Source organism: Meleagris gallopavo, chromosome 24 (genome assembly GCF_905368555.1).
Source record: "Meleagris gallopavo chromosome 24, MGAL_WU_HG_1.1, whole genome shotgun sequence".
In the NCBI taxonomy this organism is placed as follows: Eukaryota; Metazoa; Chordata; class Aves; order Galliformes; family Phasianidae; genus Meleagris; species Meleagris gallopavo.
Window position 1 is genome coordinate 2658634 of NC_139427.1, and position 20607 is coordinate 2679240.

The window sequence follows — 20607 nt, forward strand, 5'->3', positions numbered from 1 at the left end:
TATATTACTTCTGCTCTCATCTGTCCCGGAGCTGTTGCCATGGGAAGAGCATGCCATCCACTAATGCACATTTAATCCATCATTACAGCCTTGTGCTTTGACAGCGGGAATTTAATGACAACCTCAGCTCGTGTTCAGCCATTAAGAAGTTAGCTGGAAATGCAGATTAATCCTCAACCGACATGAAATGTGACTCTGGGAGCTTTGCTCCCTGCTATGCAGCACTTACTGCATGGCAGCAGCTTCAGCTGTGGCTCCCCTTAATTTACCTTGGCTGCACTGAGGCTGTTATGAGCGCGTAAATCAGCAGCACTGTGCAAACCCAGGGCTGAGGACTCAGTTGGTGCACACACCACTCCCCCAGGGACAAAATCCCCTGTCCTGTAGGGAGGACACCATTGGGGTGCCATGCTGGAGCTTCTCTCCATGTCCCCATACTGGGGGCACAGCTCACAGCCCCATCCCCAAGCCCGCTGCAGGGGTTGGAGCTCAGCGCTTGCTTATCAGCAACCTTTACTCATGTTTGCTCAGCCCCTCCGGCCACAGGCACCCCCCCAGGACAAGGTTCGGGGCTGGCTCAGCACAAAGCAGGGCAGCACAGAGTGTCCCAGCTGGGATGGAGGCCGGGGACGGGAAGGAGGAGAGCCCACAGCCCATGGCACTGAGCCGCTTCCAGCTCTCCGAGGAGTATGGCTTCCTTCTGCCCAACCCTCTGGTAGGACACGGCCGTGCCCTCGGGTCTGCGTGCTAAGGAGAGTTGGGGCAGATAAAAGTAAAGGCAGATATTGGGGTTGGTGAGCGCTGTGCTGGTTGGGTTGCCACTTAGCAGCGCTTTACAGTCGTTTATAGAACCAATGGGGAATGCATGCGAGATTTTGGCTTAGGCAGATTCATAGGACAAATTCCTCACTTTAAAAATGATTACGCTGGCTGCAGCAAACGGCACAGGGGAGAGGAGCAGGAGCTTTGCAATTCAGATAGTGGCTGTGGATTTACGAGGAGGGAATTTAGATGGCAAATCTCCTGCGCTACAAGCGGTGCCATTTGTCACCAGGCACAGCTTACAGCAGGAGCTCTCAGGGACAGGCAGACAGTTGTTTATCGGCCATTAGTTCACAATCACACGGGCTGGTATTACAAGTGGAGGAACCAGACACGAGCCATTAGCTGCAATCTGAGGGCTGGATGGATGCTCCTGGCCCTTGCCACAGAATCTTCTCCCATGCAGTGGAGCACTGCCCTGTGCACACCTGGCACTGCCATTGTGCTCCCTTTCCCTGACCTGCAGCTGCTTTGCACTGCAGCCCAACCAAGATGAAGCAGCTGTGTCCAAGTGTAAACCTGCAATGAACCAAAGTCTTTGCCCGGTACTGTGCTTATCTCCCAGCCCTCTGTGCCCTGAGCAGGATCAAGCTCCCAGCCTCAGAATGGACCTGTGTATCTCGCTGGTCCCCAGTGATGTGCTGATGCTCTCCCTCCTGCCATCTCCCCAGACAGAGCTGCCACCCTCCTACAGCCCTTGGATGGACATTGCCCATGAGCTGCCCCAGCTGATCGCCAGCCACCAGCTCCGTGCACGCATCCACCAGGTACATGTCACTGCATCTAGCTTTGGAGTGCTCTTAAACTTCAATCTGATGCAGCCGGGTCTGCAAAGGTCAATGCAAAGCAAACCAATAGTGCTCTGACTGGGTCAGGTTAGCACCAGTCACTTTTGTGCCTGCAAAAGCAAAGGCTTAATTTGGCACAGAGCTAACTTATTGCACAGCTGCTGAGACACCTCGTGATGCAGGGCAGCGAGATCCCAAGGGTTACCAGGGTTCATCACATGCAACCCAACCAGTTCCATCAACAGCAAACCCTGAAGGGGTGGGAGGGAAAGAACAGATATCCACAGGGAGAGCACAGGGCTGGGGTGTGCAAGGCGAGGTGCCAGGAGGGCACTGCTGGGCTGGGAGCACACAAGGCACGTGTGCTGCCCATTGCTCGTGAGGGTCTTTCTGTCAGATGCCACAACTGAACACTCAACACCTCCAAGGACGAGAGGAGCTGCACCTGGCCCACCTGGTGCTCAGCTTCCTCACCATGGGCTACGTCTGGCAGGAGGGCGAGGAGGGCAGCGTGAAGGTAACATCAGCCCCTGCTCTGGGGGCCACAGCCGTCCTGCAGGAGTGATGCAGAGCTGATACAAAGCCCCGTGCTGTGCTCTGTGCCCCCCAGGTGCTGCCCCGCAACCTGGCTGTCCCCTTCTGGGAGGTGTCACAAGCCCTGGGGCTGCCCCCCATCCTCACCCACGCAGACTTCATCCTGGCCAACTGGAGGAGGAAGGATCCCAGCGGGTAACCAGGCGAGCGCGGCTCCTGTCCAGCACAGAGCTCCCATCACAGCCACAACCATTTGGAACCACCACAGCCTGGGGCTGACCCGTGGCTGAGAGCCAGGGAAGGGTTTTGCCCCATGGTACACGTGGGGGCAAGTGGCCAAAGGCTGGATCCTCCCACTGGCAAGCAACCCTGTTTGCATCCTATGCAGCACAGCCCACTGCTAGAACCGTTTATAACATCTCTCTATCTCTCTGCTTCTCCCCCTTTTCATGTGTATTTGCTGTCGATGCTCAAAATGCCTCCAGGCCTCTGGAAATTAAGTAAGTATTTAAGATGCTTATTTATTTTCTAACAGCATTAGTTTTGTTTGAATTGGCATAGTGCTCCCACACTGCAGGGCTCTGCTGGGTTAAACCTCTCTCTCCCAGCGCACAACAGAAACAATTCAGTCCTTGGCACACAGACACCACTGCAACAGCAGCAATGCACCATGGCAGAACAACAACTGCTCCAACCTCTGCAGAGCAATGCTACCAGGGAAGGGTTTAGGATCCCTCAGAGGCAGAGCAGAGCATTTCTCTGCCTACCTGTGCTTGAAGAGTGGGGCATTTTGCACCTGGAAGGTTTTTCCCCCAAGGACTGAGCTATGCTCTGGCCCAGCACTGGAGCGTGGCAGCTGCACGCTGAGTCCTGTGCAGATCCTCCAAACCACTCACCCATTTCTGGGATGCAGCAGTACATTGGTGCTCAGTGCAAACTGCTGCAGCCCCTGAGCACAACACACACGTGGTGTCAGGGCTGGGGACAGGCAGGGACAGAGGGAAACAGCTGCTGGCTGCCCTGCAGGAACCTGGAGCCCATCATATCACTGCCTGGGGGAGAGAGCCTGCACGGATTCATCCTCGTCACACTCCTGGTGGAGAAAGCAGCTGTGCCTGGCATCAAGGTAGGGTGCTGCAAGCCCCACAGCCACCTGACCCCACAAGTATTCAGGGCACATCTTAGCCCATCACTTCATGCTCTCCTTCTCTGCTCCTTGCAGGCCACCATTCAGGCCATTCACGCCCTCCAACATCTTGATGACGAGCGCCTGCACCGAGCCCTGCAGGGGCTGGCAGCAGCCATTGGAGACATGGACAAAGCCCTGCAGCAGATGCACGGTACTAGGAATGGATGCACAGTAACAGCACTCTCAGGGCTCATTGGATGCACGGTGTAAATGCACTGTGCCTTAGAGCACCTCTCCAAGCCCTGCTCTGAGAGCAGAGAGGGGTCCCATCTGCTCAGGGAGCCCATGGGAAGCATTGCTGCAGGAGCCATCACCTGCATTTTCCCCACACTAACACCTCTGGTCTATTTTCCACCTAGATTACGTGGATCCAGCAGTATTTTACACTGTGATCAGGATCTTCCTCTCTGGGTAAGTGGGGTGCATTTCCCTCCACCCACATCACCTGCTCAGAGCAGCAGAGCGCAGCGCCGTGGATTTGCTGTCCCTCAGCTCCTCGCAGGGCTGCCAGCATCACAATCCACTCTGCTCTTGGCCTTCTCAGAAGGTTTCTATTTTTATTTCTGTTCAGCATTTCTCAGCATTCCTAAGTCAAAAGACTCCATGCATCCTGATGATGTTTCTTTCATATTTTTTTTTTTTAATCTGAGCTGACCTTGTCTTGATGGTCATCAGCCTGGAAAAACATGTCTTTGAATTCCCTTCTGCTTATAAGTACTTCCCACTAGTAAGGGTTACTATAAATACATCCCTGGGAGAACTAAAAATATTAAGGTATTCGATAATGAATCTATTTTCTCTGCAATTTGAGCAAAATCTGCTCCAGCAGCCAACACTGAAAGCTCCATGAAATGGTGCATTCTTCAGGAGGTCAGGAGATATTTTTGTGCCAGGCACATTATGGCTCTGAAATTATAACTCCTCTTTCCATTTGTAGGAGAGCATTTATCCATTTTTGCACAAGCAGGGTGACACGGCTGTGAGTTAATGGTGTGCAGAGGGGGAGGCAGCAGAGCAGCCCAGTTCCCGGCCTTGCTGGGATGAGCATCTTTCATGAGAGGGAGGAAATCACATTCTGGGCTTGTTCTCTGCTGAAATAAAGGCAGTGGATGAGGATGCAGCCCCGGGGCTCATAACAAAACACACCATTATGGTTTTCTCCCTGCACCACGGCCTTGCAGTGCACCTTGACGTGCTGTTTATTCCCAAATTTATCTCACATTTTGAGGACAGCTCTCAGGGCGCAGTGATGCATGGCTGAGGGCAGGAAGGCAGCACTTCATCTACCAGCCCAGGGTCACTCCTGCAGCCCAGCACTGCTTGTGCTGACCTGTCCGTGTCTGTGCTGACCTGTCCGTGTCTTGCAGCTGGAGGGACAACACGGCCATGCCCCACGGGCTGCTCTATGAAGGAGTCTCCAAGCAACCCATGGCATTCTCAGGAGGCAGCGCAGCACAGAGCTCCGTGCTCCACGCCTTCGATGAACTCCTAGGGATTCAACACAGCCAGGAGAGCAGTAAGTCCAACACTTCTCCCTTTTCTCAGGCACTGCACACAACCAACCCACTGCCATTGGCCGTTGTGCAGCTCCCATTGTGCCTACAGCAGGTACAGCAGCCCACCTTGCCCTCCAAAACCCTTCCGCTGCCTCTGGCTGTCCCCAGTACATAATATGAGGAAGTCCATAAACCAGGCTCTGGCAAACTTCCGTGCTGCTATAAATTCCCGGAGGAACAGACTTTGTTTTTTGCACGTCAGCTCTTTGCTGAGGTTATATATGGGTACAGAGCTGAGGAGAGGAGCACGCCAGCACCCTGCCAGTAACTGAGCTCATCCATTCACATCGCTCTGCCCACAACAGAATGTGTTTATCAGAAATTAGCAAAGCCAGCCTAATAGCAAATAATACATAAATGCCGAGAGCAAAGGCTAAAATCTGCCTTTTAGGGTTAAAGCCAACGCTAATGAAGCGCTGACCTAATAAGGGTTTACTTCTCAATTAATTTAATGTGCTCGGAAAGAGCTGAGGACAAGAAGCTGCGCAGGGATCTTGCTGGTACTGAACAGCAGAACTCAGTGCCAGGGGCAGAAGGGAAAAGTCAGCAGGAGGCTGGTTTGGGGGTTTTGGGGTCCCCCACAGACCCTGCAGCTGTAGGGTCCAGCACAGCCCTTCAGCAGGGCTCAGCCCCTGCATGCTCTTGTGCTCAGGGATCTGAAAGGCGAAACCTTCTCCATAGGCATCCAGGAGGAGGAGGAGAGGGCAGGAGCAGTGCCAGCAAATGTCAACTTCTTGGAGAGCATTTGCATTGAACTGTGGACAGGGACTCAGCATTCTGCATCTCCTCTTTCCTTGGATTTACATCACACCAACTTCTAAAGGTTCTCCAGTGGTTTAACATTAACTTTTCTTCCCCCCCCCCCAACCCAAGAGCATAGGCAGGCCTTCCAAGGGCAAACAAGAAGGGGAAAAGCAATCTAATATTTCCACCTACAGAAACGCCTCTTCTCATTTCTCCCAATGTCTCTGCTGGTGTTTTACAGCCACGTTCCTGCACAGGATGAGGGACTACATGCCCCCTCCCCACCGTGCCTTCATCAGGGACATCAGCCAGGCTCCCTCCCTACGGCAGCACATCCTCAGCTCTGCAGACCCGCGGCTCCGCGAGGCGTTCAACCACTGCATCACAGCACTGGTGGACTTCAGGTCCCACCACATCGCCATCGTCACCAAGTACATCGCTGTGGCCAAGGCCAGGGCAAGGCAGGAGGAGGCTGGTTCCATTGGCAAGCCCCCAGCTGCACTGGAGGCCAAGGGGACCGGCGGGTCACACGTCTTCATCTTCCTGAAGAGCGTCAGGGACAGCACCAGAGAAGGGCTGATCAGTGCCTGATGCCTGGCATGGTGCTTGCTGCACCTTCCTGCTTGTGCAGGTCTCAGCTCACTCCTCTCCACTGCATCCTTGCCTGCCCTGCAGCACCTCTTCAGGATTTCATGATTCCACGCTGCTCTGAACACAGGCCTGCCTGAGGGAGGAGAGTGCTGCCATCCATCACCCCAAAGCACCGGCAGGATTGTGCCACCCGATGGCCTCTGTGACTCTGCTGCAGGAATAACACAGCTTAATAAAGCTGCAGCTCCTAGGAACGAACCGTGCTGCTGGGCTCGTTACAGGGGCGATTCCCAGGCGCTCATCTGCCCTAGAACTCCCCAGAATCCCAAACATGCTCCCCCGGCTGAGAGCCCGCTGCCATCACGAGGTGGCAGCAGAAAGCTGCTTTTCACTCGGTGCTGTGCAGCTGCCTGGGTGCGAGCTGCCAACAGCATCACCGGTAGCCCAGGAGAGGTGAGGAGTGGGGGAGAGAGCAGATAAAACAAAACATTAGTTTGCACTTCGGGAGCGCTGACTGCGCCGGCAGATTGCAGGACAGCGTTTCCCACCGTGACCCAAAGTCTCTGACACCCAGACCTGGCATCTTTTGGGCACAGACCCTCCTGCCTGCACAGCAGCAGAGCACAGCATTGCAGTGCTGGGACAGGGCATCATTCTGAGCCCAGGGGGTCCCAGCAGCCACGTGTCACAGGCAGCTGCAGGTCACCAGGAGTGAGATACAGTGATTCTTGTGGCCCTTTTCAACCCAGGATACTCCATGACTCCATAATGCCTGGGCTGGAAACAGCAAGCTGTCCAGTCTACGAACAGGGCTCTGATTGCCTTGCATTTCATTATTGCTTCTGTGTCAGACAGTTTTGCTTACTGCAATCCCTGCTTCCAGGCTGAGTAACAGGCAGAAATCCTAAACAGACGTTGCAGCCACAGCCGGACCACAATTACTCACAGGGTGTCTGCTGGCTGGCACTGTCTGCCCAGTCACTGCAATGCTCCAACCATCCAGAGCCAGCTGGGATGGAGAGAGCAGAATGGGTGCCCTGGGGCTGCACGCAGAGCTGCAGCCCTGTATGTCTGCAGGGATTCTCAGCTACACCCTGTGCACCCCTTCCCCAACCCAGGCTGCAGGATGGGGACACGCAGCCACATCAGTGCCAAGATGGCTGGGAAAGCTTTTTCCACAATGCCTGCTGTTCAACTGGCCTGGCTTCACCGAGAGTACCCCCAGATTTCCCAGCATCTCAGGGGAAATCAGGCCATGCACATCCATGCTTTGTCTGCCTGGGTCTGCTGGCACAGCCACCAGAGACAGATTTCACACCCAATCAGTGTCTCAGTGCAAAAATAGCACTGGCAGTGCCACTTCTCCTGCACTTATCAGAAGAAAGTCAAGGTCCTTTGAAATGAGGTTTCATTCCCATAAGGGCAACAAAAAGCTCAGCACGCTGTAGCTTGAATTGTTAAAGCTCCTTGCTAAATTTTATTTGGTGCCCTCTTTTGAAAGGCAGTCTTAAAACTGGAGCTTAGGAGGAAATATCTTCAGTAAACAACCTATAGGAGCATGGCAGCATCTTTAAATCTTTATCTGGCAGCCCTCGTTCCACTCCATCTTCGTTCCTGAATAGCTGCTGCATATTTTATGTAGGAGATATTTCATGCTGATGATTGTCTTGGGCTATTACACTTCAGACCATTTCAGGCAAACAGCAAACTAGAGCGGGGGAAAAGTTAATCTAAATGCAAAAGGTAAGGAGGGCTCTCACAGTGAAATGAAAGGGGGGCAGAGGGGACATGGGATCCCCCCTGCATGGCCCTCAGCTCTACCAGTACTGCTTAGGGATGAGAAAAGGTAGAGACAACTCACAGCTTTTCCAGGCGGACAAGGAAGGGCTTATTGTACCTGTAATGCTAAAACATGATGGGAAGTACAGCAGTAACAGCAGAGTGGCAAAGTCTTTGGCTGCAGTAGATGAGGACAAGCCCAGATGCAGCAGCCATAGGTGTAAAAATGAAGAAAAAGAGCTGCTTACCTTCAAAAGGCCACAGGTAGGCAGGGATCTCCAGTGAGAAACCCTCACCTCCACTGCCAGCCTTTAAGTGAGGGCTGGGAAGGGGAGGATCCTGGCTCCAGCTCTTCAGGTCACTCGGGTGCATTGCTTACACCTGAGCTCCCCTGGTTGGCCCTGCCTTCCCATCAGATGCTCCATCACTGCTTCAGGCCATGATTTAGCATTGCCATTCCAGCACCCACCTGCAGTTTATGGAATGCTGCGTGAGAGCAGCGCAGTGACAGCGCTGGCACAGATCAGACCTGCTCTGTACAGTGGATGTGTGCAGATCCTGCAATGCTCAGCCCTTCCTGTCTGCTCCTGGCAGCTGGGACGGCTGCTGTGCCAGAGCTTTGATTCCCCTCTGTTTCCAAACCGCTGCTGTCTACTATTGATCACAAGGCACAGACATCTGAGGTCTCAGGTGCATTACAACGGGAAGCAGGCTGCATTTCAATAATTCAGTGGGCTCTCTGCCTAAAGATGTTGTGATGAGTTTGAAAACAGCACAGCGCTCCACGCTCGTTGTACAGGAGCATAGCAAATTTGGGTGAGTGGAGCACGGTGCATTGGCACAGGAGGGCTGTTTGTTGGGCTGTACTCAGCTTCATGCCTTCCCCTGCAGCCCCAATGGCTGGGGGAGTTCCTGCCATGCAAGCCCAGCACAGCAACGGTGCCATAGAGCTCAACCACAACCACAGACCCAAATTAGTGCTGCTCACACAGCAATCTGCCTTATCAGTACAAACAAAGGTGCTGCACACAATTCTATTGTGAGCCTGCAGCACAGGAGCCACCCAGCACCATGGATCAGCAGAGCATAGTGCAACACAGCATGGTGTGGCATAGGATGGCACAGCACAGCATGGCCCAGCACAGCTCCAGGTGTTTCCCAGCTTTCATAAACCCACGCAAGAGCCCCTGAGCTGCCTTCCCTTTAGAAGCCACAACCAGCTCTGCTCCACAGCACCCACATCGCATGGCACACGGAGGTTGTGTCTCTTGCTACAGCTTTTGTCCCCGTGAGCATTTGAAATCGAACAAAAATATAAACATTTGGATTCCAGACACTTCTCAGCCCTAACCTTATTTATCATACTTGGCTCTGCTCCTGGAGTCAGGGCCAGAAGAGGCTCTGAACATTTTGAGTTATTTAATATGCTGCACATAGATCAATCTTGCTCTCCCCTCCAGCCACAGGTTTCCCTTTGTGGTTTGCTGCACAGCTATTATGTCCATCAATATCTAAGTAATTAAAATCCACCATTATGCAGGTCCTGGCTGCCTTATGAGCTTCTCATAAGCTATAAAACATTTCACGGTCAACTTTCCTTAAGTGCTCAGGAGGTCTGTAGCACCATCACAGATTTCCTCAGCTGCTGCCATTATCCTGAAGGTCCCATGCACAACCACCCTGCTGGAAAAGCAGTGAGCCCCTACACCACCTGCAGCTATCCCTGCACCACCCTGTGATTTATGCCAGAGGAGACAAACTGGGAGACAAGTATTTGTCCTCCTGCGCAGCTCAGCCGCTGGTCTCATAGGGATTTATCAGTAACAACCAAGTTTGCTTTGCAGTTTCCACTTAGAAGGAACAAAAGGGCATGGGATGTAACTGCCATAACCTCCTTGGCACCTCTGCTCGCTCGAGACAAGATGCTGTGCCTAGTGCATGCACTGAGTCCCTCAGAGCACCTGGCCTGGCTGGAGGGCAGAGGGCTCTATCGCTGCCTGCGGGATTGCTCACCTTGGCAAGAGTGACTGCAGTCCAGATACGATAAAATGATGTGACTCAAGCCAAAAAGCGCTAATTACAGCTCAGACGGAGGAGGAGACAGGAACTGCTACATTATGCCTAATAAGGGAGAGGAATAAGGAACAGATTGCAGAGCCATCACTGCAGAGGTGATGAACAGGGGCTGTCCCAGTGGCACGGCACTGCTGGGAATGCCCGGGGCGCAGCATCTCTCATGGATTGCTTCCACCATTTGTGCACCTTTGCAGTACCTGCCACACCGCGCTCCTTGCTTTGGGTCCTTGCCAATGTCTTCCTGGCCCTGCCACCAAACCCCAAAGCAGCCAATGCAGGAGGCTGTGTCTGTGTTCCCATGGACTCAGTGCTGGGAACCAGAAGCACTGCAAAGCGAGCAGCCAGCTGGAGGCTGCCCCAAGGGCCCTGAGGGAAAGGAGTTGTTTTGAGCCCAAAATCCCCAGGGTTGGTGCAGCAGCTACAAAGCTTTGCACCATTGAAGCCGTTCATAAATAGAAAGAACCAGCAACTAAAACATTAGCAATTGAATAAAAATAACTTTGCAAAGCAGACAGAGCTAAAACCAGGTCTTGGCAAAGGTCTCTGGCCTCCTTCTAGGATTGAGAGTGCAGCAACTGCATGCATCCCTACAGAGCATAGGAACACCTGGGTGTGCAGGGACAGGACAGTGTGCTCCCCAGGCTGGGGACACAGTGAGTGCTGTCCATTAAAGGAGCCAGGAGCACACAGCCACCTGTATGACACTGAGCAGGGACGTGCTTTGATTGCAGCATTGCAATACCAGGGCTGTCGCCTTCTGTATTTACTCAGAGCCGTGCACAGCGGGTTCCTTCTTTATGATGAGGAGCTGGGGTAATTTGAATAGTAAATACTATGAAGAAAGTAGATTACTATGAAATACAGATTTTTTTCCAATAAATAAATCATGCCTGTATTTGCATGTATAATACCAAAAGGAGGCATCTGGGACCGCTGCTGCTAGTCGCAGTACTGCCTGACACGATGATTAGCAATAACCCAACGTCTCTCTCCTCCAGCTCCCCTGCTGCTCCACTTGGTTTCATGTTAGGGATAGTGGGGTGCTGCTGCTCAGGCAGAGCCCTTTTCCTGCATCTCCTCATGGAGAAAGCTCTGCTACGAGCAATGGCTGGGAATGGTGCAGCCCCAGCACTGCCCATGCCTGGCCACGCCATGCCAGTGCTGGATGGGCAATGCTGGGCGCAGTTCTCTGAGCACATGCAGTGCCTCTCCTGGGTTTATCACCTCAGCGTTCTGCCGATGCTCTGCTCCTGTTTGCAGTTTGTCATGCAGTTCTGGTTGCTACATTGGGATAAACAGCAGCAAACAGCGACGGCCGCATCTCCAGCAGAGCAGTGCTGCAAGGCGAGCCGCAGCATGCCTTCCATCAGCTGTGTCAAATGGATTTCTTAAATAAAAAGAAAAAAAGGAAAAAAAAAAAAAGTAAAGGCTCTGCTATTATTGCAGTGAGAGGCTGCCTCATGCTGGGCTCTGCTGCTAAATCTGTTCTGTGTTTACTGTCTGCAGGAACAGTAGGAAGCCTTCCGAAAAGGCACTGGGGTTCCTCCGTTTTTCAGCAATCAATCATGCTTTGCTTGAGCCATTTTTATCCTAACAGAAACGGAAAATATTTTCCTGGTGTAATTTCTACTGATCAAAGAATTTTCCTCAACAGAGAGCAGCCCCAGGGCCCCGCGAGGAGAAAACCACAGAGGAAACTATTTCCCTAACGAGGAGCAGGGGAACGGGTTGCATGTAGGGGGGTGAACCAGGACACGAGCCTTGCAAGGCCAGCAGCGAGCAGCAAGGCTGGCAGTTCTTTTCCCAATTAGTTGCTGAACAAGAGCCTTGGTGTGTGCCTGCATGCAGCAAAGCTCAGTGCCTGGAGGTTTCGGCACCGCTCTGCGTGCAGACGGGGCTGGCAGAGGCAGGAGCAGGCTCTGCTATTGGGGACCAAACCCTGTGCTAAAGGACAGCCACCAGATTTTGTTTACTTTCTCCATCAGCTTTCCCTAAACAGCTTCAGTAAACGTTCTTCACTGTGGCCGGAACTGACTCAGCTTGCAGCACGGAGGGGTTTTTGTGGATGGGCTCACCGCTCTCGGTAACCCCGCGATGCAATCGGTGCTGTTTATTGATGGAGGACTTATTTTAGCTTCCATTTGTGGTTGGCGTCAGAATGGCGCACGGAGCTCCCAGACCATCCCTGCAGCCCCCACACTCCTGGGACAGAGCGTCACGGGGACAGCCAGGACTGCTCCCACTGCAACACGCTCATCATCAGCAGGGTGCCCTGCAGATGTAGCACCCCCAGCTCTGAAATGCTGTCACATTTCCCTGCCTACTGTGGGAGCAGAACCCGTTTGGCCATGTCTAAATCCACGCACACGGCATCATCCTCGTCCCCTTTTTTCCCCTCTGACACAGAGCTGAAATAAACTTGCAGCACTAAAACTGTTCTTTTGTGTTTGAACTGTGCGCATAAATAAACCGATGCAGACAGATGAAAATATCCATAAAGCAGATTTGACATTTGACAAGGATTCAAGGGCAGAGCTCTAGAACAAAGACAAGGCTTCCTTGTAAACAAGGCATCAGTCACTTAGATTACAGTAATTAGGCAAAGCGACTGCTGGGAAACTTCTCCAAAGCATCGCTGCAAAAGCAAAACGCATCGGGTGCAGCGCTGGGTGTGCAGCAGCACCGCAGGACCCGCATTTCTGCCCTGCTCTGCCCTACGGACTTCAGCCCAGTGCTGGGAGCTGCCGCCTCACCTCATCCTGGGGATGGGCTTTACAGCTCTGTTATTGTTCCTGATCAGGAGCTGACGTGTGATAGGAACCAATGCTGGCGCAGAGCAGTGACCTGACCTGACCCCAGCCATAGGGCTGCGCTCCTGAGGGCAGCACAGAGCCATCGTGGGGGTCCCATTTTGGTACCCCTCCGTCTGGGAACATCCCAGACCAGCAGCCAACAGCTGGCATTCGTGCTATGACCACATGCTGTTGGTGTCACAGCCAAGGCAAAGCCCGGCAGGTTTGGGCTGTGGTGTGCCCCAGGAATAGCGCTGAGATGGGGGTGCAGAAATTGCTTTTCACTGGGTACAGAGTGAAGGCTGTTGGGCCACAAGAGAGGGTGACAGAGAGGCAAACACCATCTGTTTTCTCCAAGGAACTCTTTTATTACTGAAGGAATGACACAAGACTGATGACACCGCAATTTCAAGCCGATCTCCCACACAATTTACATTCCCACTGATTTCCTGATAAATCCCCACAGCGCAATGCTGGGTGTTTTCCCAGCTCTGATGAGTTCCCTTCACTCAGCATCACCCAGCTCAGTGCTCCCCAACCCCGCCTGCACGTTACACCCAAACAGCTGCAGCCATGCCCAAAACAACAGCCAAGGGAGGATCTGACATTGCCTTGCCTGGTGCTGGGTGGCACTGCTGTGAGATAAGGAGCAGAAATCTGTTCTTGCAAGGCTCTGCTATCGGCCGTGCCCTTGGGTGAGGTGCTGAGCCTCAAGGTTTGGGTGGCATTGTGGCCCCAGCAGCAGCACAAAGGCACACAGCCCCACTGCAGGGCAACCCAAAGGCGGTGGCAGCCCCAGAGTGGGGGGCACTGCAGACCCCCTCCCCTCCCACCAAGCAGGATTTCCTCCAGCCCATCCCCTCACAGCAGACAATGCGTTGTCTGACAGCCGCCGCCGTCGCCCTGCTGCAGCTGTCGGGAGCTCCAGGAAGATCAAACAGGAAAGTCAGCAGAGAAAGAGAAGTTATTTCGTGCCTGGAAGTCTGAACTTTCATGCTCAGCCTGACTGGCGCGGGGGGAAGATGTTGAAGTCAGCACGTTGAGAGCTGCCCCACTCCCCTGGAAATACACTACGCAGGGCCCCCACCCACCACTGCCCAGGGCAGAGCTGCTCCTTGCAGCTGTACATCACTGCACCTACACAACAGCTGGAGTGCCACCACACAGCACGGCACTGATGCCAGCCACAGCCTCCCCATCCCCAGCAGCCCCAGACCCAACGGAGCCTTTTTCTCCAGAAATCAGCGTTGAAGCACTGCTTCTCTGGAAGCAGCCTTTGAGAGCTGCCAGAAGTTTCTCTTTCTGTTCTGTTTCTTCATAGGCATGATTTACTTACTGTAAGTGGCTATTCATTATGTCCTGCGCTGCATTATTAACTCAGTGATCGTACATTTAGCAGGGAATTTATGAGAAATGGGGAGACATTCATTATCAGGAATACCACAGACCTTACTCTTATATGGTCTCCCTCCAGGCAGCAGCTGAGCAGTGCTCTCAGCCCGACGTGGTGCTGCTGTGCCAGGGCTGCACACTGCATGCAATGCCATCACCTCCCGGGGGTCACTTCCCTCCCAGCACTGCTCCCCAGAGCTGTAGAGAAAGAAAAGTATTAACCAGACTTGGCGCACACTTTTTCCCCTATTGACAGTTTGGGATTAGACCTTATCACGTCTTCCTGCTGCTGAGAAGTGTTGGCCTTTTCCCCATATTTTAGGCAGTTTTGTGAGCGCAGCTGCAGTTAGAACACACCACATTGTGCTGCACGGCTCTGCACAGTGCAGGCACCTCAAACACACTCGGTCAAGTGGATCCCCTGCTTTTATAAGCCAAGAGCACAGCCTGCACTGTGATCAAGGGGACAAAGGTTCCCAGATACTCTGCTAAAGAAACAACCACCACCAAATCAATAAAAGATAAAGGGGGGAAAAACAAAACCAAGAACAAAGCGGAGTGCTGTGCACATCACTGGGGCGCTGGGCAGAGGCTGCTGGCAGCTGGGCCAGGTGCTGCCACGAGTGTGCCTGCAGCTCTGAACATGATGAACCGGTTCCTCCCTCGCCTCCCACCACCCACAGCACTTTGGGTGCATTTCCAGATGCGTCTCCTAGCCAAGAGCAGACAAGTTATGAGCAGTTGGTATCGCTCCTAAGAAGGGCAGAGCTCCTCCAGTCTGCACAGGCAGCAGGTTGTGGCTCAGGGCACGCCATTCCAGGGGGAGGGTGGGAGAAAAGAGCTGCCCTCAGCTTGTGGCCACTGTCAGAATCTCAGATTTTTGTTCTAAATGATTGAAAGGTGATCCTTTGTGTTCCCAAAGGGAACCCCATACCATGCTGCAGTGCAGGAGGAGCTTCGCTTTGCACCGAGGTGTGAGCCCTGCATGCATAAATACAAAGCCCATGTGTGCTTTAAGGCAATAATTTCCCTTCTCTCCCCTCTCGAGAGCCTTCTAAATGCTCTATTTCTGAATATTTAAGATAGGACTTCGCCAAACGAAGATTAGAGAGTTAATCCTCGTTTCTTTATGAGGAAAGTAACATGGTTTAACAGCTCACTGCTGCTCTAAAGGCAGCTGGTCTGAAAGGCAGAAAACTCCATTCTCTAGGGTAAGTTGGCTGGTTCCCATTTTTTTTTTCCCCCTGAATTTATTACAGCTGAATTCCTTCTGGCCAATGAATCTGATAACAATTGGTGCCATCGAGCACTGATTGAGCTCCCACCCCCGTGTTTGAGCTGTCTCAGGTCTGCTGCCTTATTCCATCCCGAGTGCCAGAACCAACAGCTGCTCGTGTTCCGCTGGCAGCTGAGCACAGTGCCATCCTGCTCTGATGTCTGCTGCCCTCCCACAGCCCTCGGGAGGTGTGTGAGCAGCTCAGCCCAGCTCCAGCTCTTTCCTTCGGGAACAACAGCATCCTGGAGGATTTGAAGCCTTCCTGGAAATCTCTCTGAGGGAACAATGATTTTTTGCTTCTTGGGGGGCTGCAATTTCTCCAGCACCAACATTCTTTGGGATTGCATCTGGCAATACCGAGGCGATGTCACAAGTCATGCAGGCTCAGGCAGGCTGGTGAAAGAAAGCTATGCAAAACATGCTTTCACAAAATGCAATTCATCCCAACTTGCCTTGTTTGGAGCGATTTTGGACTGCTGCACAAAGGCAGACCGGGTTCTCTGCAAGGGTTTGAGGGGCAAAGGCAGTGGCAGCTCCCAGCTGCAGAGCTGCAATCCAACGCTATGGGGTTGCTCTGGGAGCAGCACTGGGCTGCCCTGCACTGCTGCAATGGGGCATTGGGGTCCTGCCATGCCCTGCTCCTGTCACAGACCAGCTCAGGCACTGGGGTTGGTGTAACCCACAGCAAATCATGTCAGCACCCACATCTTGAAGGCCACAACCTGGAGTGGGACAGCTGTGGGGTCAGCTGGCAAGGAGCACTACTGGTTGCTGCAGGAGGACCCCAAAACCCAGACCTGGCGTCCTGCTGACAGCCCTATAGCAGGATCATCTGAAAGCATCACGTCCTGAAAAGCAGAGCACAATTAGGGCTTTGGCTAAACTGTTCTGCAGAGACAGAAAAGTGGGTTGGAATTAATCCTCCCATTAATGTGTGAAACAGAGCGTTTACATTCATGAAGCAATTATACAATAATAGCAGGAGAGCTACGATAGGAATCACATCGTGTCTGAAGTTTCACTCCAACCCAATACATGAATAATTCCTCCTAGGCATTGCTGTGAAAGCAATATTAAAAAAAGTAGGAAAAAAACACCAGATGAGGCATGCTTCATCTCTCAATTAGGGTTGAACACAACTAAATTTATGCAAAGTGGGAAGAGAAGCTTGAAGAGGCAAAGGCATTTGTTACTGCTCGATGCAAGATGAGCTCACAAAACGCATTCTTCATCCTGGCAGCTTTCTGATGTCTTACTCCTGAAGCATCAGTTTTATTCTCGGTTTCCATGGCAGATACTTTTCTGAGCTTGTGTCTGCCATAAATACTGCTGATTTATTCTATCAGCCATATCTCTGCAGATACCTGCAGCATGATTCCATGTGCAGTCGGGGTGGTGAGAGGTGGGCACGTTAACATTCCTCAGCTCTGCTTTTCAACCAGGGGAATCAAACCTTGCAAAAGGAGCACTTATTCTCTGCTGCTACACAATCACTGCTGATCTCCTGGTCCTGACTTTGTCCTGAGTCCTTTGCAAGTGTGCAGCGTCCAATGAAACATGTTTAACAGTTCGGTCAGACACTTTGCAGGCAGATTTCGACCCCAAAACACTTTAGGCAGCAGTTGTCCTTTCTGCTGTTTCCCCCATGTATTTCATTTTAGCAAGCAGTGATAAAACTTGCGGCTCTTCATGGGCAGAGACAGCAGCTAGCCACATCACAAGGCCCTATTCTGAGGGTGGATTTACCCCATGCATGCTGAGCAAACACTGCTCGATGTGTACTTCTCTCAAACTCAACAAGGCTACAATGCAGTACGAGGCTTTTCAGCTCTTCTGGCAGGAGGAGAACTGGGAGGTTTTGCAAAGGTAGCTTTTCAGACACTGATAGACATAATAGCACATCCAAAAGAAACTCTGGCAAAACTGCAAGAAGGAAGGCATGCAGTGCAGCAAAGCAGAACGGGAGGAAGAGCCCCAACACGTGCAGTGTGCAGGAGAGCCCCGCAGGAACAACCCAGGCCAGCAGGATGCAGAGGCAGGGTGTGCCGCCCTTAGCTGTGATCCTAAACTCACAGATAGGAAAGCTGTCAAACATTTAAGTGCAACCCACTCCCTCTCCCAAAGATAAAAACCAAAGAGCCCCGCCAGAAGGAAGTGCACTGGTTCAGTTATTGTCTCAGTGCACGGGGCTGGGGACTGCCCATTGTTTTGCATCGTCCAGCAAGCAGCACAGCCCACAGTCATTCCTATTTTCTATTCTTTGCTCACACAAAGACCCAGCACGGAGACTCGGTGTGCTCCTCTCAGTCTCCAGAGGTGGTTGGTTGCAGGATGGGGTTCTGCAGGGCTGTTGTGTGGGCGCTTTGCTCAGCTCTGCAGCAGGAACCAAAGTTTTGGAGGAGGCAACAGGACTGGTGTGCAACCAGGCAGCGTCAGCACTCTGCTCCTGTGGGGGCATCCCCACAGCTCTGTAATAAGGGAACCCCCGGGGGTGGATGGTCACAGCACACGGGGACACGTTGGTTGTGCTGTCCTCCTGGTGATGAGTAACAGGGGTCATCTTGTTATTGGTAAACAAGCAACTGATTTTTCTAAACATTGCCTCTGCAGCATCCGGCCCGCGCTGAGCTGGTAAGCAATATGCACTCTCCACTGCCTTGAGTTACCTTTGTACCCATGGCCAGCCTCCGACTGTCAGAGCCACATCCTCAGCACGAGGGAGTCAGAACCCTGGGGTGCACAGGCGGGGTGCTTTCGGGGTGATTACGTTTTTAATTTGCACCGCTGAGCTGAGCATTAGAGCAAAAGGTGCTCGAGGCAGGAGCAGAGCAACCGAGCGCTCAGAGCACTTTTGCTGCAGCACTGTGCTCGAGGTGGGGCAGATGTTTCACCTGCAGCCCTGCTGCACCCAGCTAAGGGTGGAAATGTCCCAGGAAAGTCACTGTGGAAGACACTACGGAGCAGCTCCTTTCATAAAGCAGTTGCCACTTAGAAAGTCCAGCTCCTTGGGAGCCCTCAGCAGGACCCACGGCCATCTGGGAAGCAACAGAAGCATCCCCTGCACAGACCTGAGCAGGTTTCACTGTTTGCTGTGCTCCTGTCTGACACAAGCACATACCTGCAGGCACAGGCTCACAGCTAACACCCCTCATTGGCATGGCAGCAGTCTGGCACAGCTGTATGAGCACAAGGAAAGGCTTTCAGAGCATCCCCAAAACACAGAGGTGCTGGGGGTCGTGCAAAGCCCGTTCTGCACGGGGGCAAAGAAACCATCCCCATCATAACAACACAGCAAACCGTTCCACTCGGTTGCACGACGGAGGAAAGTCGGCAACTTAAATGTTAAACTTGCCTGCGACCGAGCGGCGTTGACATCAGCGTGACCTCACCGCTGTAACTTGAGCTCTCCGCTTTCCCTCGGGCTGCCTTTAAAAAGCCGTGCGGAGCTCCGGGTACCGCACAGATCCCTCCAACAGAAGGAGAACTCCGGAGCAGCGGAGGTAGATGAAAGCAAAGAGAAGGAACACGGCCTCAGCCATGTCCACGTCGCTGAGAGTGAGCCCGTCAGTGCACGGCTACCGCTTCGACACCGCCCTGCGCAAAAAAGCCGTGGCCAACATCTTCGAGAGCATCGACGAGGAGTCGCTGCAAAAGCTCTTCAAGCATTCCGGGGACAAAAAGGCGGAGGAGAGAGCCAAGATCATCCTCGACACCGACCAGGACGTGGAGGAGAAAACAAGAGCGCTAATGGCTCTGAAGCAGAGGCGGAAAGACAAACTCCTCCAGTTCCTGAAATTCCCGAAATATTCCATCAAAGTGCACTGAGCCGGAGGGAGCAAACACGGAGGAGAACGTTTGGGGACGATGCTGCCACAGGCAGCACACTCCATGTTGCTGGGACGCTCCTGTGCCCGGTGCTGCCGGCAGGATGCTGCGTGCCCAGCGCTGCAGGTGGGACGAGATGCTGCTGTCCCCAGTGCTGCTGTGCCCAGTGCTGTGTCCCCAGTGCTGCTGTGCCCAGTGCTGTGTCCCCAGTGCTGCTGCCAGAACTTTCCCATGCCCAGTGATGATACCAGATGGGAAAAAACCAACACACCCCATCCCACGACGCTGCAGCAGGGAGATGAGCCGACTGCACCCATTTGCTTCACCTGCCTGAACTTCTTAGCTGAAGTTGGAAACTTTCTAAGCCTCGCTGTTGTCTGCAGAACGGAGATCCCAGACATTGATCAGCTCCTGGTCATCCCTCATTCTGCATTTGTTGAAATGCATCGTGTGACTGCAACACATTCAGCCTTCAGGGAATGCATTGCCCTATGGACACTGTGCGACTGTGCCTTTTCTCTCTCCAGGAGTGTGCTTGCATTAAGAATTGTTTGCACAAAAAGCAATAATAATGACAGATTTCCCTGAATTTACTGTGAATTGCCTTAATATTTTGTTCACTTCCCATTAACATGAATATTTAAACACCATAATTGCAGTTCATATTTGTATTGATTACATTCGATATTAGACAAGTACTTCATGGTATTATTTTATGGCAACGTTATCATTATATTGACTATAATTTATTTCATATGGCAACCTGACATTTAATAAATTATAATGCAAATATAATTTCTCGTCTGAAATGCTCACTTCTCCAGGAGGAGGGGGGATATCCTCTTGTGGTTATTCCTACAGTTCTGTTTTATAGAAGTCTGCCCACACCTCTCCATAATGACCCAGGATCCGAGGCTGAGCTCCACTGCCAGCCAGCAGCCCCTCCTCCCCCCTGCTTTCCCCAAGGCCCCAGCACAGCACCCAGCCCAGCAGCACCAAAGCTGCACCCTCTGGCATTCCCAGAGAGACCTGAATTTGCATTCACTGCAATGCAAATTCCACTGCCAACTTCTCCTGCATAATAAAAGAGAATGGATTTATTTTCTTTCTTTTTTTTTTTCCCCCCAATATTATAATCAGAAAAGCCAGACTAAAAAATGAACAGCGAGTGGAACAGTGCTCAGCTCTCATTATTCCTGCAAAGCAGACAGAGTTAGGGCTTAGGGCTCAGCCAGCCAAAAAA

The 20607-nt window shown here is 52.5% G+C and overlaps 3 protein-coding genes across 8 annotated transcripts in view; 2 read left to right on the forward strand and 1 right to left on the reverse strand.

Moving 5' to 3' along the window:
* The first annotated feature begins 504 nt into the window (after positions 1-504).
* Positions 505-6478, forward strand: IDO2 (indoleamine 2,3-dioxygenase 2). 3 transcript variants are annotated; one of them, XM_010723137.4, is made up of 11 exons: positions 559-715; positions 1494-1589; positions 2008-2127; positions 2221-2339; positions 2630-2644; positions 3171-3270; positions 3367-3484; positions 3693-3744; positions 4701-4849; positions 5571-5712; positions 5875-6008. In XM_010723137.4, the coding sequence occupies exons 1-10, from the start codon at positions 617-619 to the stop codon at positions 5708-5710; spliced, it is 1008 nt and encodes a 335-aa protein (XP_010721439.1). In that variant the 5' UTR covers positions 559-616; the 3' UTR covers positions 5711-5712; positions 5875-6008. The 3 variants fall into 3 exon arrangements, with proteins under 3 accessions (XP_019478196.3, XP_010721439.1, XP_010721438.1); XM_019622651.3 differs by lacking the exon at positions 5571-5712 and having other exon boundaries at positions 505-715; positions 1498-1589; positions 5875-6478; XM_010723136.4 differs by lacking the exon at positions 5571-5712 and having other exon boundaries at positions 560-715; positions 5875-6478.
* A 6740-nt stretch (positions 6479-13218) lies between these two features.
* The window catches only part of ZMAT4 (zinc finger matrin-type 4), a 96358-nt gene continuing 88969 nt past the window's right edge, over positions 13219-20607 (reverse strand). For all 4 annotated transcript variants that reach the window (XM_085242729.1, XM_085242727.1, XM_085242728.1 and 1 more), the window contains exon 7: positions 13219-14461. In XM_085242729.1, coding sequence (XP_085098855.1) covers positions 14224-14461 — 238 coding nt within the window. In that variant the 3' untranslated portion in view covers positions 13219-14223. The remainder of the gene's footprint in view (positions 14462-20607) is intronic.
* TCIM (transcriptional and immune response regulator) lies at positions 18966-20159 on the forward strand. Its single transcript, XM_003212461.5, has one exon. It carries the CDS (start codon positions 19044-19046, stop codon positions 19362-19364), a length of 321 nt encoding a protein of 106 aa, XP_003212509.1. The 5' UTR covers positions 18966-19043; the 3' UTR covers positions 19365-20159.